The sequence below is a fragment of the Mus caroli genome, chromosome 16 (genome assembly GCF_900094665.2).
Source record: "Mus caroli chromosome 16, CAROLI_EIJ_v1.1, whole genome shotgun sequence".
Lineage (NCBI taxonomy): Eukaryota > Metazoa > Chordata > Mammalia > Rodentia > Muridae > Mus > Mus caroli.
The window spans coordinates 71,500,624-71,512,799 of record NC_034585.1 but is presented as its reverse complement, the minus strand read 5'-3'; the positions used below and the strand labels follow the sequence as shown (position 1 = coordinate 71,512,799).

The 12,176-nt window shown below is 41.5% G+C and overlaps 1 protein-coding gene across 3 annotated transcripts in view; it reads left to right on the top strand.

The window, feature by feature from the left end:
• Nrip1 (nuclear receptor interacting protein 1) overlaps nucleotides 1-11,624 on the top strand; it is an 87,003-nt gene extending 75,379 nt beyond the window's left edge. For all 3 annotated transcript variants that reach the window (XM_029470240.1, XM_021185511.2, XM_029470238.1), the window contains exon 4: nucleotides 4,296-11,624. In XM_029470240.1, coding sequence (XP_029326100.1) covers nucleotides 4,669-8,163 — 3,495 coding nt within the window. In that variant the 5' untranslated portion in view covers nucleotides 4,296-4,668 and the 3' untranslated portion in view covers nucleotides 8,164-11,624. The remainder of the gene's footprint in view (nucleotides 1-4,295) is intronic.
• Nucleotides 11,625-12,176: the final 552 nt, after the last annotated feature.

The window sequence follows — 12,176 nt, the reverse complement described above, 5'->3', positions numbered from 1 at the left end:
CTGTCCCCAGAATAGGCCTGTCGTCTCTCTTGCATTTATCTGGGTACTCAAAGATCCTGAGTATTTTCTGGCATTTTATTTAGTATATAACCACTATGAAAAACAAATGAAGATCCACTATGGTATAAGTTCATCTTCACCTTTTAAATAAACACGGGTTTAAGATATTGGGACTTTCAGAAAATGAAATTCATGAAAAGAAATAATTTGTAAGGGATTGAGTGGACTTCAAAAACCATTTCCTTTCTCTAGAATTCACCACAAAACTTGTGTCTTTGGTACACTCCTACGCCAGCATATCCTTCTGGTCAAAAGTGTGTTATTTTGTCAACTACAATTTAATAAGATGCTTGGAATCATGGAGTTAAGTCCAGCCCATAATGAACACCTGAGATAGTCAAGAAGCTATGCCTCCCAGTGATGCTTTTTTAAGTGGGAGATTTAAGTGACTGATTTAAACCTGTGCAAGCCCCTTACAGGCAGGCTAAAGGTGTGCATCTGCAAGTTAGGAACAAGGACATCCTTGAAGACCCCCCCCCTCCATTTTCAATAGGGAGAAATGTGGGTGTTAGTGGATGCATTTATATAAAGTGTGAACCCTCCTGGGGGAGGACGGAGCTTTTAAATTTTAATTGCAGAGGGTGAGCATCTCATTTGAGCAAACTAACTTAATTAAATTCTTTTGTGTGTGTGTGTGTGTGTGTGTGTGTGTGTGTGTATGTTCCTATGTCTGTTAATCCTCCAGCCACACGCCGATCTTCAGACAACGATAGCACTGCAAAGAAAGTTATCTTGGCTTTCAGCTTCTATGAAAAGATGCACATTTTGAAAAGAAGTTAGGAGTGTACTCAGAACTGCATTCTAGGCTTCTACTCCACCTTGCAGTTGTCATCCCTGCCATGTGTAAGAGCTGCAAAGGAATGGACCTTCTACTCTCTTTAAGTTTTTATTCCCAGCAGCATCTTCATGTTCAATTTATAGTAGGGGAATCACTGTGGTCCTTGCTCCTTAGTAAAGGGTTCGGTCCCATATCCCAGAAGATTGCCCTGTCTTGCTCTGTGAAATTGTTGAGATTTTCTATTCTGATTTCTCACTAACGCTCGGTCAGAGAAGTGCTTTCCTCCCTCTGGATGAAGTGGTCAGTGGACAGGACTTTGGGATATTCTTACTACGTTTTCTATTAATACTTGATGAAACTCTAATGTACTTTGTAAAAACTCTTTGTCAGGAAAAGCCCCTCCAGGGACCTGAAGTGTAACCCACAGTAGACAGAGTTGTCAAAGGAGCTGCTATTGACAGGCACAGGAAGGAATCCTGGAGCCTTTCTGTATTTTTATGAGCTAGAGCCAAAGGTCCACATGTTCATTAACACTTCTGTGCAGAAATTTCTTGAGATTTAATACTCAGGTAATTATGACTTGCCTATGAAGAAACTGGCAGATTTTCATGGGAACAATTGGAAGTCATCGCTTAGGTTTATTTTAAATAACATGCTATGTGTCATTACGGATACTGAATCTAAGAGCAACTGAATAGTAGTATTTACTTTGTATCTTAAACCAAAAGTAATGGAGAATAGGAAACAGTGCTTTGGAAATAATCTAGCTACTTCAAAGAATTAACATTATGCTCATTCATAAATGGCTCACATGTGAACTACTTGCATCCCCTTTTGAAAATATACTCTTATAATTCAAACATTGATATGTGTTTCACTAAAGCATTCTACGTTGAAATTTCTATCTTAACTATATGATCAAGATTCCATAAATGTTTTCATATTTTATTTTTTTAGAATTCTCTCAGAATACTGTTTTTCTACTACATACTAAAGAACCAGCAAAATTCCTCTCATAAGAAAGATCTAAAAGACATTTTTATGCTTATAAGTATTTTTAAGTTAATAAAAGCAGGGTTTGCTTTACAATTTTAATCTTGTTGAATAACAGACATTACATTAAATTAATAGAATTACATTAAATTTCTTTTAAAATGAATTAGTCCCTGGAGCACCATCGTGGTTCTTTAGACTCTGTTTTGGTCCTAAAAACATATTTAAAAGAATATTTATTAATTGATAATAAGGTTTGCTTTACATGGAAGTCATTTTTAAAGTTACAATGATCTGTGTGTTTGTGTGTCTGTAGTACTGAATAGCAAACCCAAGGCCTGGGGCCGTGTATTATACATAGGAAGCAAGTGCCTAACACTGGACTGTATTCCAGCCCAGGAATGTGTGTCTAGAGTATAATTATATATATGTAATATAGTATACATATTTTATTAGCTATTTATCCAGTATGTCCATAATATATTCTATGCGTTTTGTTTTTTGTTTTTGTTTTTTAAAGCAGTGCTCTTTCACATAGTTTTCCATTTTGTTGCTGGGAGAGTAGCGTTGGAGTTTCTGATAATAAGATGTTGAAATGTCAGAGCAACTTAAGCACAGAAGGCTTTAGGCGTTTGCGCTCACACTGGCAGTGGTTTTGGTTTGTTGCGTGGAGCGCAGTTCCCATCCTGGTGGACTAGAGGCAGAGACCGCCAAGCACTCTCTCTTTCCCACCTTTCTACTTTTCTCCCACGTGGGCTTCTAGACTGTGGAATGCCGCTGCCTGTGTCCAGGGCGGGTCTCCTCAGTTAATCTGCTCTGTAAGGAGTTGTTCTCACAGGTACACCCAGGGATGGGAATTCCTGAGCTAGGTGTTTCTCAGTCTCAGCAAGATCACAAGATTCGGGATCATCTCACACCGCTGGGCTTAAGACAAAAGGAAAGTAATGGAGTCCTCATCAAGAGGAGGCAGTCATGAAGTGTCTTCACTCTTCAAAGCCAACTGCAGACCAATTGTGTAACCCACTATCCTGCGTCATCTCTCAGAACATAAAAAAATCTGCAAGATCCTACTTGTAGACTCACATTTAAAAGTTGTTATTAAGCACGACAAATTCAATATATTTTATTTCATTTTCGGTCCAGAATGCGTTACCCTGAAAACTTTCAACCGCTAATTATGCCGAATAGAGGGCAGGAACCTTCCTTGTCTTAATAACTGGTAAATGTTTTCCATTTTTAGATTAACTGCAACTGTGGTAAGCAGTTGAATAAACGGCCTCACTCTCACATCATCTCTTTCCTTCTGACTTCTTTTGTCATGCGCCTGCCTTCGGCATTTTCCCACTTAATGAAAAGTCTCGAGTGAACTTTGGCTGCTCAGAGTCTTGGTGGACAGAAGGGGTTCTGGCTTCCAGACAGTAAAACCTCAGAATGATGAAGTCCTTCCAGTACAGTGACTGATGGAATGAAAACTCTGTATTTCTTGTTATCTTTAGTGTGACCTTGTTCACCCATTTTATTCTTGAATTAGAGGAAAATCCACCTGGATATTAAGCTTTCTGAACATGCTTGTCAGGTGTGGCATACAGAAGTCAATGGTAGCTTCACCCTTCATGAGCACAGGGTCTTCTGGGTTCAGATTCTAACTCATCTAACGGGAACCCTTCCTTTATCAACTTTCTTTGGTATTTTGGGCAGAAAACGAAAAAGATTTAAATTTGTCTTTCTTTTATCGAATTTTTCACTTAAAACTTTAAAGCAGCCTTAAGATATTTTCTGAATCACATTTACTGTTTAACTGTATCCATGTTCATTGGGCATGTAAGAAGAAATAGACCGCCCAGGGAGAAGAGGACTTTCCTTATACTATACTTATACTGGCCTAGATATGTGGGTCAAGATTCGGTGCCCGGTGCTAGCATTCCCTGTCATAGCTCCCCGTCTTCATGTCATTCCACAATGCTGAAACAGATCTCCATGGAGATTAAGGTCTGAGCGTTGTGTTGGATGGCGTGTGAATGAGAAGAAGCGCGAACTCGGGATTTCCCGTTATCCCTCAAGTTAAACATCCGGTGTGGGTTCTGATTTAGGAAATGATTTTTTTTTTTACCTGCAGTCTCGTTTTTCGGGGAAGGTAGGAAATAAACAGTGAGACACGTAAGTGTGTGTTACTGTACAGCATTGGAGCCTCTTGGTAGACTGTGCTGTGTTCGCAAGGCCGTAGCTCATCCTTCCGTTGCAGTGAAGTATTTTTAAGGATACATACCTACAAATCACATGTCAAATGGATGTGGCTGTCATGTGTATGTGTGCATAGTATGTGTGTGTGTGTGTGTGTATAAACTATATTTATAATGTGTTATACCTTATGTGAAACTCACAATGCTGTATTCTGTTCCTTATAGGTAATGAGCATGATGCCAGCTCTGTTTCTCCTCAACTATTTTTATTTTTATATTTTTAGATACTGACATGTGCGTTTGGTGAACAACAAAAGATGATGAAGAAAGAAAACCAGCATATTCCCTGAGACCTGGGTGTCAGCGCTGCCGCTGTGCTAAGGAAGTTGCAAGGCTGGTCCTTGCCTAGCCGCTCATCAGTGCTGTAGTCTGCACCCGAGTTTGCCGGCCTCTTAGCCCCCGAGTTTGCCGGCCTCTTAGCCCCTCGTCACTGCCTGAAGATCCCCTGGTCAGAATGTTAACAGTGCATCTCTGCCCGACTGCTATGGGAGGTGATCAGGTGACGCTCACTTCCTGACGTCACGTGGGATCTTACTGACGAGAGGAGCATCTTTCACGTGAACGAAAGCTGAGCCCCTGTGAGCGCTTGTATTGAACATGACTCATGGAGAAGAGCTTGGCTCTGATGTGCATCAGGATTCTATTGTTTTAACTTACCTCGAAGGGTTACTAATGCATCAGGCAGCAGGGGGATCAGGCACTGCCATTAACAAAAAGTCTGCTGGCCACAAAGAGGAAGACCAGAACTTTAACCTCTCGGGCAGTGCGTTTCCCTCCTGTCAAAGCAATGGTCCCACTGTCAGTACCCAGACGTACCAGGGATCTGGCATGCTGCACCTCAAAAAAGCCAGACTGCTGCAGTCTTCCGAGGACTGGAACGCGGCAAAGCGGAAGAGGCTGTCTGATTCCATCGTGAATTTAAACGTAAAGAAGGAAGCGTTGCTGGCTGGCATGGTTGACAGTGTGCCTAAAGGCAAACAGGATAGCACATTGCTGGCCTCTTTGCTTCAGTCATTCAGCTCTAGGCTTCAGACTGTTGCTCTGTCACAGCAGATTAGACAGAGCCTCAAGGAACAGGGATATGCCCTCAGTCACGAGTCTTTAAAAGTGGAGAAGGATTTAAGGTGCTATGGCGTGGCCTCAAGTCACTTAAAAACTCTGTTGAAGAAAAGTAAAACCAAGGATCAAAAGTCAGGTCCCACCCTCCCTGATGTGACTCCAAACCTTATCAGAGATAGCTTTGTTGAGTCACCCCATCCCGTTGTGGGACAAAGTGGAACAAAGGTCATGAGTGAGCCCTTGTCATGTGCTGCAAGATTACAGGCTGTTGCCAGCATGGTGGAGAAAAGGGCGAGTCCCGCTGCCTCCCCCAAGCCTAGTGTTGCCTGCAGCCAGTTGGCGCTGCTCCTGTCCAGCGAGGCCCACCTGCAGCAGTACTCTCGGGAACATGCTCTAAAAACGCAGAATGCACATCAGGTGGCAAGCGAAAGACTTGCAGCCATGGCCAGATTGCAAGAGAACGGGCAGAAAGATGTGGGCAGTTCGCAGCTCTCCAAAGGGGTGTCTGGCCATCTCAACGGGCAGGCCAGAACACTGCCGGCAAGCAAACTGGTGGCCAGCAAGAATAACGCTGCCACCTTTCAGAGTCCAATGGGTGTTGTTCCTTCCTCCCCCAAAAACACGAGCTATAAGAACTCACTGGAAAGAAACAACCTAAAGCAGGCTGCTAATAACAGTTTGCTTTTGCATCTCCTCAAAAGCCAGACCATACCCGCGCCGATGAACGGGCACAGCCAGAACGAGAGAGGGAGCAGTTTTGAGAGTAGCACGCCCACCACGATTGACGAGTTCTCCGATAACAATCCGAGCTTTACAGATGACAGCAGTGGAGACGAAAGCTCCTACTCCAATTGCGTTCCCATAGACCTGTCTTGCAAACACCGGATCGAAAAACCGGAAGCTGAGCAGCCCGTTTCGCTGGAGAACCTCACCCAGTCCTTGTTAAACACGTGGGATCCCAAGGTCCCCGGCGTTGACATCAAAGAAGATCAAGATACCTCAACAAATTCCAAGCTGAATTCACACCAGAAAGTCACTCTTCTTCAGTTGCTGCTTGGCCATAAAAGTGAAGAAACTGTTGAAAGGAATGCCAGCCCTCAGGACATCCATAGTGATGGGACTAAGTTCAGTCCTCAGAATTACACAAGGACTTCTGTCATCGAAAGCCCCAGTACCAACAGGACTACCCCAGTGAGCACTCCACCACTGTATACATCCAGCCAAGCAGAGTCTCCCATCAATCTTTCTCAACACTCTCTGGTCATCAAGTGGAATTCCCCGCCGCCGTATGCCTGCAGTACTCCCGCTTCCAAGCTCACCAACACCGCGGCTAGCCACCTGATGGACCTCACAAAAGGCAAAGAATCCCAAGCCGAGAAACCAGCCCCGAGTGAAGGTGCACAAAATTCGGCCACGTTCAGTGCCAGTAAACTGTTACAAAATTTGGCTCAGTGCGGATTGCAGTCTTCCGTGCCAGGGGAAGAGCAGAGACCCAGCAAACAGCTGTTAAGTGGAAACCCAGACAAACCTCTCGGTCTGATTGATAGATTAAATAGCCCTCTGCTCTCAAATAAAACCAATGCGGTTGAAGAGAACAAAGCCTTCAGCAGTCAGCCTACCGGGCCTGAACCAGGACTTCCTGGTTGTGAGATAGAAAATCTCTTGGAAAGACGGACTGTCCTTCAGTTGCTCCTAGGAAATTCCAGCAAAGGGAAGAATGAGAAGAAAGAGAAAACCCCCGCACGAGACGAGGCTCCGCAGGAGCATTCGGAGAGGGCTGCAAATGAACAGATACTCATGGTGAAAATTAAATCCGAGCCTTGTGACGACTTCCAGACCCACAACACAAACCTGCACTTAAACCACGATGCCAAGAGCGCCCCATTCTTAGGTGTGACTCCGGCCATCCACCGGAGCACAGCGGCCTTACCAGTGTCGGAGGACTTTAAATCCGAGCCTGCTTCACCTCAGGATTTCTCTTTCTCAAAGAATGGGCTGTTGAGTCGCTTGCTGAGACAGAATCAAGAGAGTTACCCGGCAGATGAGCAGGACAAGAGTCACAGAAACAGTGAGCTGCCAACCCTGGAGTCGAAGAACATCTGCATGGTCCCGAAGAAAAGGAAGCTGTATACGGAACCACTGGAGAATCCATTTAAAAAGATGAAAAATACTGCCGTAGATACTGCCAATCATCACAGCGGCCCGGAAGTACTCTACGGGTCGTTGCTTCATCAGGAAGAGCTGAAGTTTAGCAGGAATGATCTCGATTATAAATACCCTGCTGGGCATAGTTCAGCCAGCGACGGTGACCACAGGAGTTGGGCCAGAGAGAGCAAAAGCTTCAATGTTCTCAAGCAGCTGCTGCTCTCCGAGAACTGTGTGCGAGATCTGTCCCCGCACAGGAGTGACTCTGTCACCGACACGAAAAAGAAAGGACACAAAAACAACGCGCCCGGCAGCAAACCTGAATTCGGCATTTCTTCTTTAAATGGACTGATGTATAGTTCCCCGCAGCCTGGCAGTTGTGTGACGGATCATAGGACATTTTCATACCCTGGAATGGTAAAGACCCCTCTGAGCCCTCCTTTCCCAGAGCACTTGGGCTGTGTGGGGTCCAGACCAGAACCTGGGCTTTTGAATGGATGTTCCGTGCCCGTGCCCGGTGAGAAGGGACCCATTAAGTGGGTCATCGCAGATATGGATAAGAATGACTATGAAAAAGACTCTCCAAGACTGACCAAAACGAATCCGATCCTCTATTACATGCTCCAGAAGGGAGGGGGCAATTCTGTTACCACACAAGAAACCCAGGACAAAGACATCTGGAGGGAGCCTGCGTCAGCCGAGAGTCTCTCACAGGTTACAGTCAAAGAAGAGCTGCTTCCCGCTGCAGAAACTAAAGCTTCTTTCTTTAATCTAAGAAGCCCGTACAATAGCCATATGGGAAATAATACTTCTCGCCCACACAGTACAAATGGAGAAGTGTATGGACTTCTGGGAAACGTGCTCACCATAAAAAAAGAGTCAGAATAAATGTGTACCTGCCATACCACTTTGGATCTTTTTAAAATTTAGTCAGTATGAACTTGAGATCTGTATAAATAAGAGCATGATTTGAGAAAAGCATGGTATAACTGAAACTCCTTCCTTTTGAAAGTATTGGTCACTGGTGATGTTTAAATATGCATACTAATTTTTGCTTAACATTAGATGTCATGAGGAAACAATTGAACTCGAGGTTGGTTGTTTACTATTTCTGTATGCATCAGATAACAACTGTGACTAGCCTACGAATGAACCTGTTTTTATAATCGTAAATAAGAGGCATACATTAAAATGCACAACTTCACCAGTAGTGGATTGATGCAACTTGCTGTCTTTATTAGGGTTGTTCATTTCCCATCTCAGAAGCCAGCCTACATAACGTGTTTGTAACATCCAAACTGTTAGCTATTTGGAAGATAACCAAATTAGGAAAGAACCCAGAAGCCTTGTGCTGATTCACACCTCATCAGTCTAAAACTAAGAAAAAGCAATGCTTACATTTTTTCACTTTTGCTAAACGAAATTCTTTTTAACTCTTGGAAGGGGTTTTGCGGTTCCCCATGTGTCTGCCCCCACCCCAGACCTTTTCAATATATATATTTCTTTAAACCTTTTACTATTTAGTAACAATTGATTACAATAGAGGGGAGTTTAATAGATCCTTAAAAATAAAAGGCAGATTTTCATTTTTTTATATTTTGACTACTTTACTAAATTAATACTCCTCCTTTTTCAAAATTAGAGAAGGAAATCTTCACTCACCTTCAGGCTGTTTCCTGAACAATTGACTACTTAGAAATCGTTTTTAACAAAAGCAGAAATGGGTTTTCTTTGGATGGTTTTTACCGTCTCTTTTGAAAGTTGATCCTCACCACTCCTGTGGGACCCGTGACTCTTACAACCAGGATTTCTTAATTCTGGACAGAGACACTGCATTCATACTATCATCTGACTATCGGGAGCAGGTATTCAAATGCAGATTCCTAGGCAGCATCTCAGGTCTACAGAACAAGGTCTCCAAGTGGACCCAGGCGTCCTCCTTCCGCCTGGATCCTGACATGTTCTGTATGTGTTTCTTCCGCACACTGATGTTTGAAAACTGTGGCTTAGGACTTTTCCAGAATATGAGACTTTAATGAAACTATCTGATGCCTATATTTTTCCCCCAACACAGTCACATATCCGCTCAAAATTTGCAATATCGTAGTTCCTATCTTACTATTATATCTTTGGAAATCGGGTTCGGAATACTTTTTATGACAAAAAAAAAAATTGGGTAGAGGGGACAACTTTCCTATCTGGGTCAACATCTCAGGAAAATCTGTGATTATTTATTTGCTCTAATTAGTAAGATTAACTTAATTAGCCTTAGGGGTGGAATAACAGGGCCACTTAGCAAACTCAGGTGATCCGAGGACGGTTGGGAAACTTCTCTTGAATACATCCTTACCTGCTATTCAAACTGTCCTCTGCACAGCAGTGCTTATGGAGTTAACAGATTCAACCCAAGAAAGACATCAAACTCAGATTACCTGAAACCAAATCAAAGGGCACTTATCTATCCATGACAGGACCTACACAGTCACTTCACGGATCAATTCATTTTTAAACAGGCATCAAAAGTAAATACTGATACTGTCTTGAAAGAACGTAATCTATAATTGAGCCACGTGGAATTTCAATCTTGAAACAGGTTGGTTTTTAAGTTCCTTTGTTTATAGCCCACAGTTCATCCTCCAGACAATATTGTTTTGTTTTTCAGTTTTGAGCCAGGTTAACAACTGACTTATCAAAAACTTACTGTGTACTCAACAGTTCTAGTAGGAAGAGGTTTATTTGGAGTTGTTGTACGTACTTGAAGTTGTTTCTAAGATTTTTTTTTTATTACAAATGGACATTATTTCTTAATTATCTAAAATTCTAAATGGTTTTTTTCTCAAGATGATTTGTAAATAGTTAATGGATATGTTATATGGTAACCAGAGTGTATGTTATGCAACATCAGAGAAAGGAGAACGCGTATGCTTATTCTGCTATGAAAAATTCCACTGGCCAGTGAAGTACTTTACTCCATGTTTATACTGTGACAATCTCATTGTCTACACTATATAAATAAGCTTTACACTAAGTCATTTTTCTTGGTCATGGTGAAAGGGCTGGAGCCTTAGAAATATATTGTAGGATGCTGGAGTTCGTCCTCTGTTCAAGGCAGTAGTCTTCTTACAATGGAACAGCACTTAGGTCAGGGAAACGTCCAGAGCCAGCATCGCTTCGCTTTGTTTTGTTTTGTTTTTGTTGGAATGAGACTATGTAAGACAAAAATAAACATGCCTATGAAGGATGCTGTTCTGACTTTCTAGAGAATACCACCCCCCCCCCATGTTTTGTTTAGAGAAATCTTAAAGAAGAGAAAGGGCATAATACATCCACAAATTCACTTTGTTTGCATATATAGATTCAAATATGCACATACACATTTTCAAGGACTATTTTCGATATCTGGGCAGTTTCTTCCTAATAAAGTCATTTGTGAATGGGTACTGCAGCTCTCATTGACGTCAGTAAGGTAGCATTACCTGTTTATTCTCTGCTACATCTTACAGGAGAATAAACTGGTGAGAGTATATATTTTCTATATATATACATATATATATATATAAATGTGTATATATATATATTGACTTGTTACATGAAGATGTTAAAATTGGTTTTTAAAGGTGATGTAAATAATGATTTCCTTAATGAAAAAAAAATACATATTTTGTATTGTTCTAATGCAACAGAAAAACCTTTTAATTTCTTTGGTTCCTGTATATTCCATGTATTAAGTGTAAATATAATCAGACAGGTTTAAAAAAATGTGCATGTATGTATACAGTTGCAAGTCTGGACAAATGTATAAAATAAACCTTTTATTTAAGTCTGCGTACCTGCTGCATGACGACAAATGCATGGGGAGCCCTGTGCATCTGTGCATTCGACAGAAAACGTCTTAAGTCAGGGCAGATGGTCATCCAACACGACAGTATTCCATTTCCGGACATGACCTCTGTGGCTTATGCTTTGTGAGAAAATGTGCTTCGAATTCAAGGGTCTTAATTTTTTTTTCTTTTTAATCAACCACTTTCAACATTAAAGAACTCACAGAGCAACTTCACAACTCTTCAAATCCCATTGGAAACATAACCAGGAATAGCCCAGTGTTCCCAGACGCTGGAATACAGGCACATTACCATTCGTGGTAAGAATCTTGGGTTTACAGCCAGTTTTGATGCAGTCTGCTTCATGATATTAATTTGCCATTTTTATTATTAAATTTGATTTCTTTATGTGATGTAATGAATTGTACATACCGCAGTGTGAATTTTTTTGTTTTTTTTTAATCTTTTAGTGTTTACTTCCTGCAGTGAATTTGAATAAATGAGAAATGCATTGTCTCTAACTTGAAATGACTTCTTTTTTGTGGGCTTTCTCTGGTTTTTAGGTTTTCCATTAATGTTAAAGTCCAAGGTCATAAAGAGAAAAAGGAAAAAAGCAATAGACATGTATTTTGTCTGTCTCAGAAAAATGAAGGGGAAAAAAAAATAAGCAACTGACTAGCAAGTTGGTATATTTAGAAACCTGTAATTAAAGCATAGCTCAAAATGACAGCTGGCCTGTGGTCTGTCTTCCATTTCTCAGTATGTAACTGAATGACCACTACATGGTTTTTTTTTTTTTTTTAAACTGGAGTTTGTACAGTGTTCCAAAATAAAGTTAATTAGATACATATACTTTGTCCTAAGATTTTTATCAGAGGCTCTTCTTTCATTTTTTTAATGGGGTTGTTTGTTTTGAAGCCAAAAAAATCAAGTTGTGTCACTTTCCAAATAAAGCTGCATGTGTACAGGAGAGGAGTTGAACGTGGTGACCTGCATACATGTGTGAGCAGTGACCCGTATACATGTGTGAGCAGTGACCCATATACATGTGTGAGCAGTGACCTGTATACATGTGTGAGC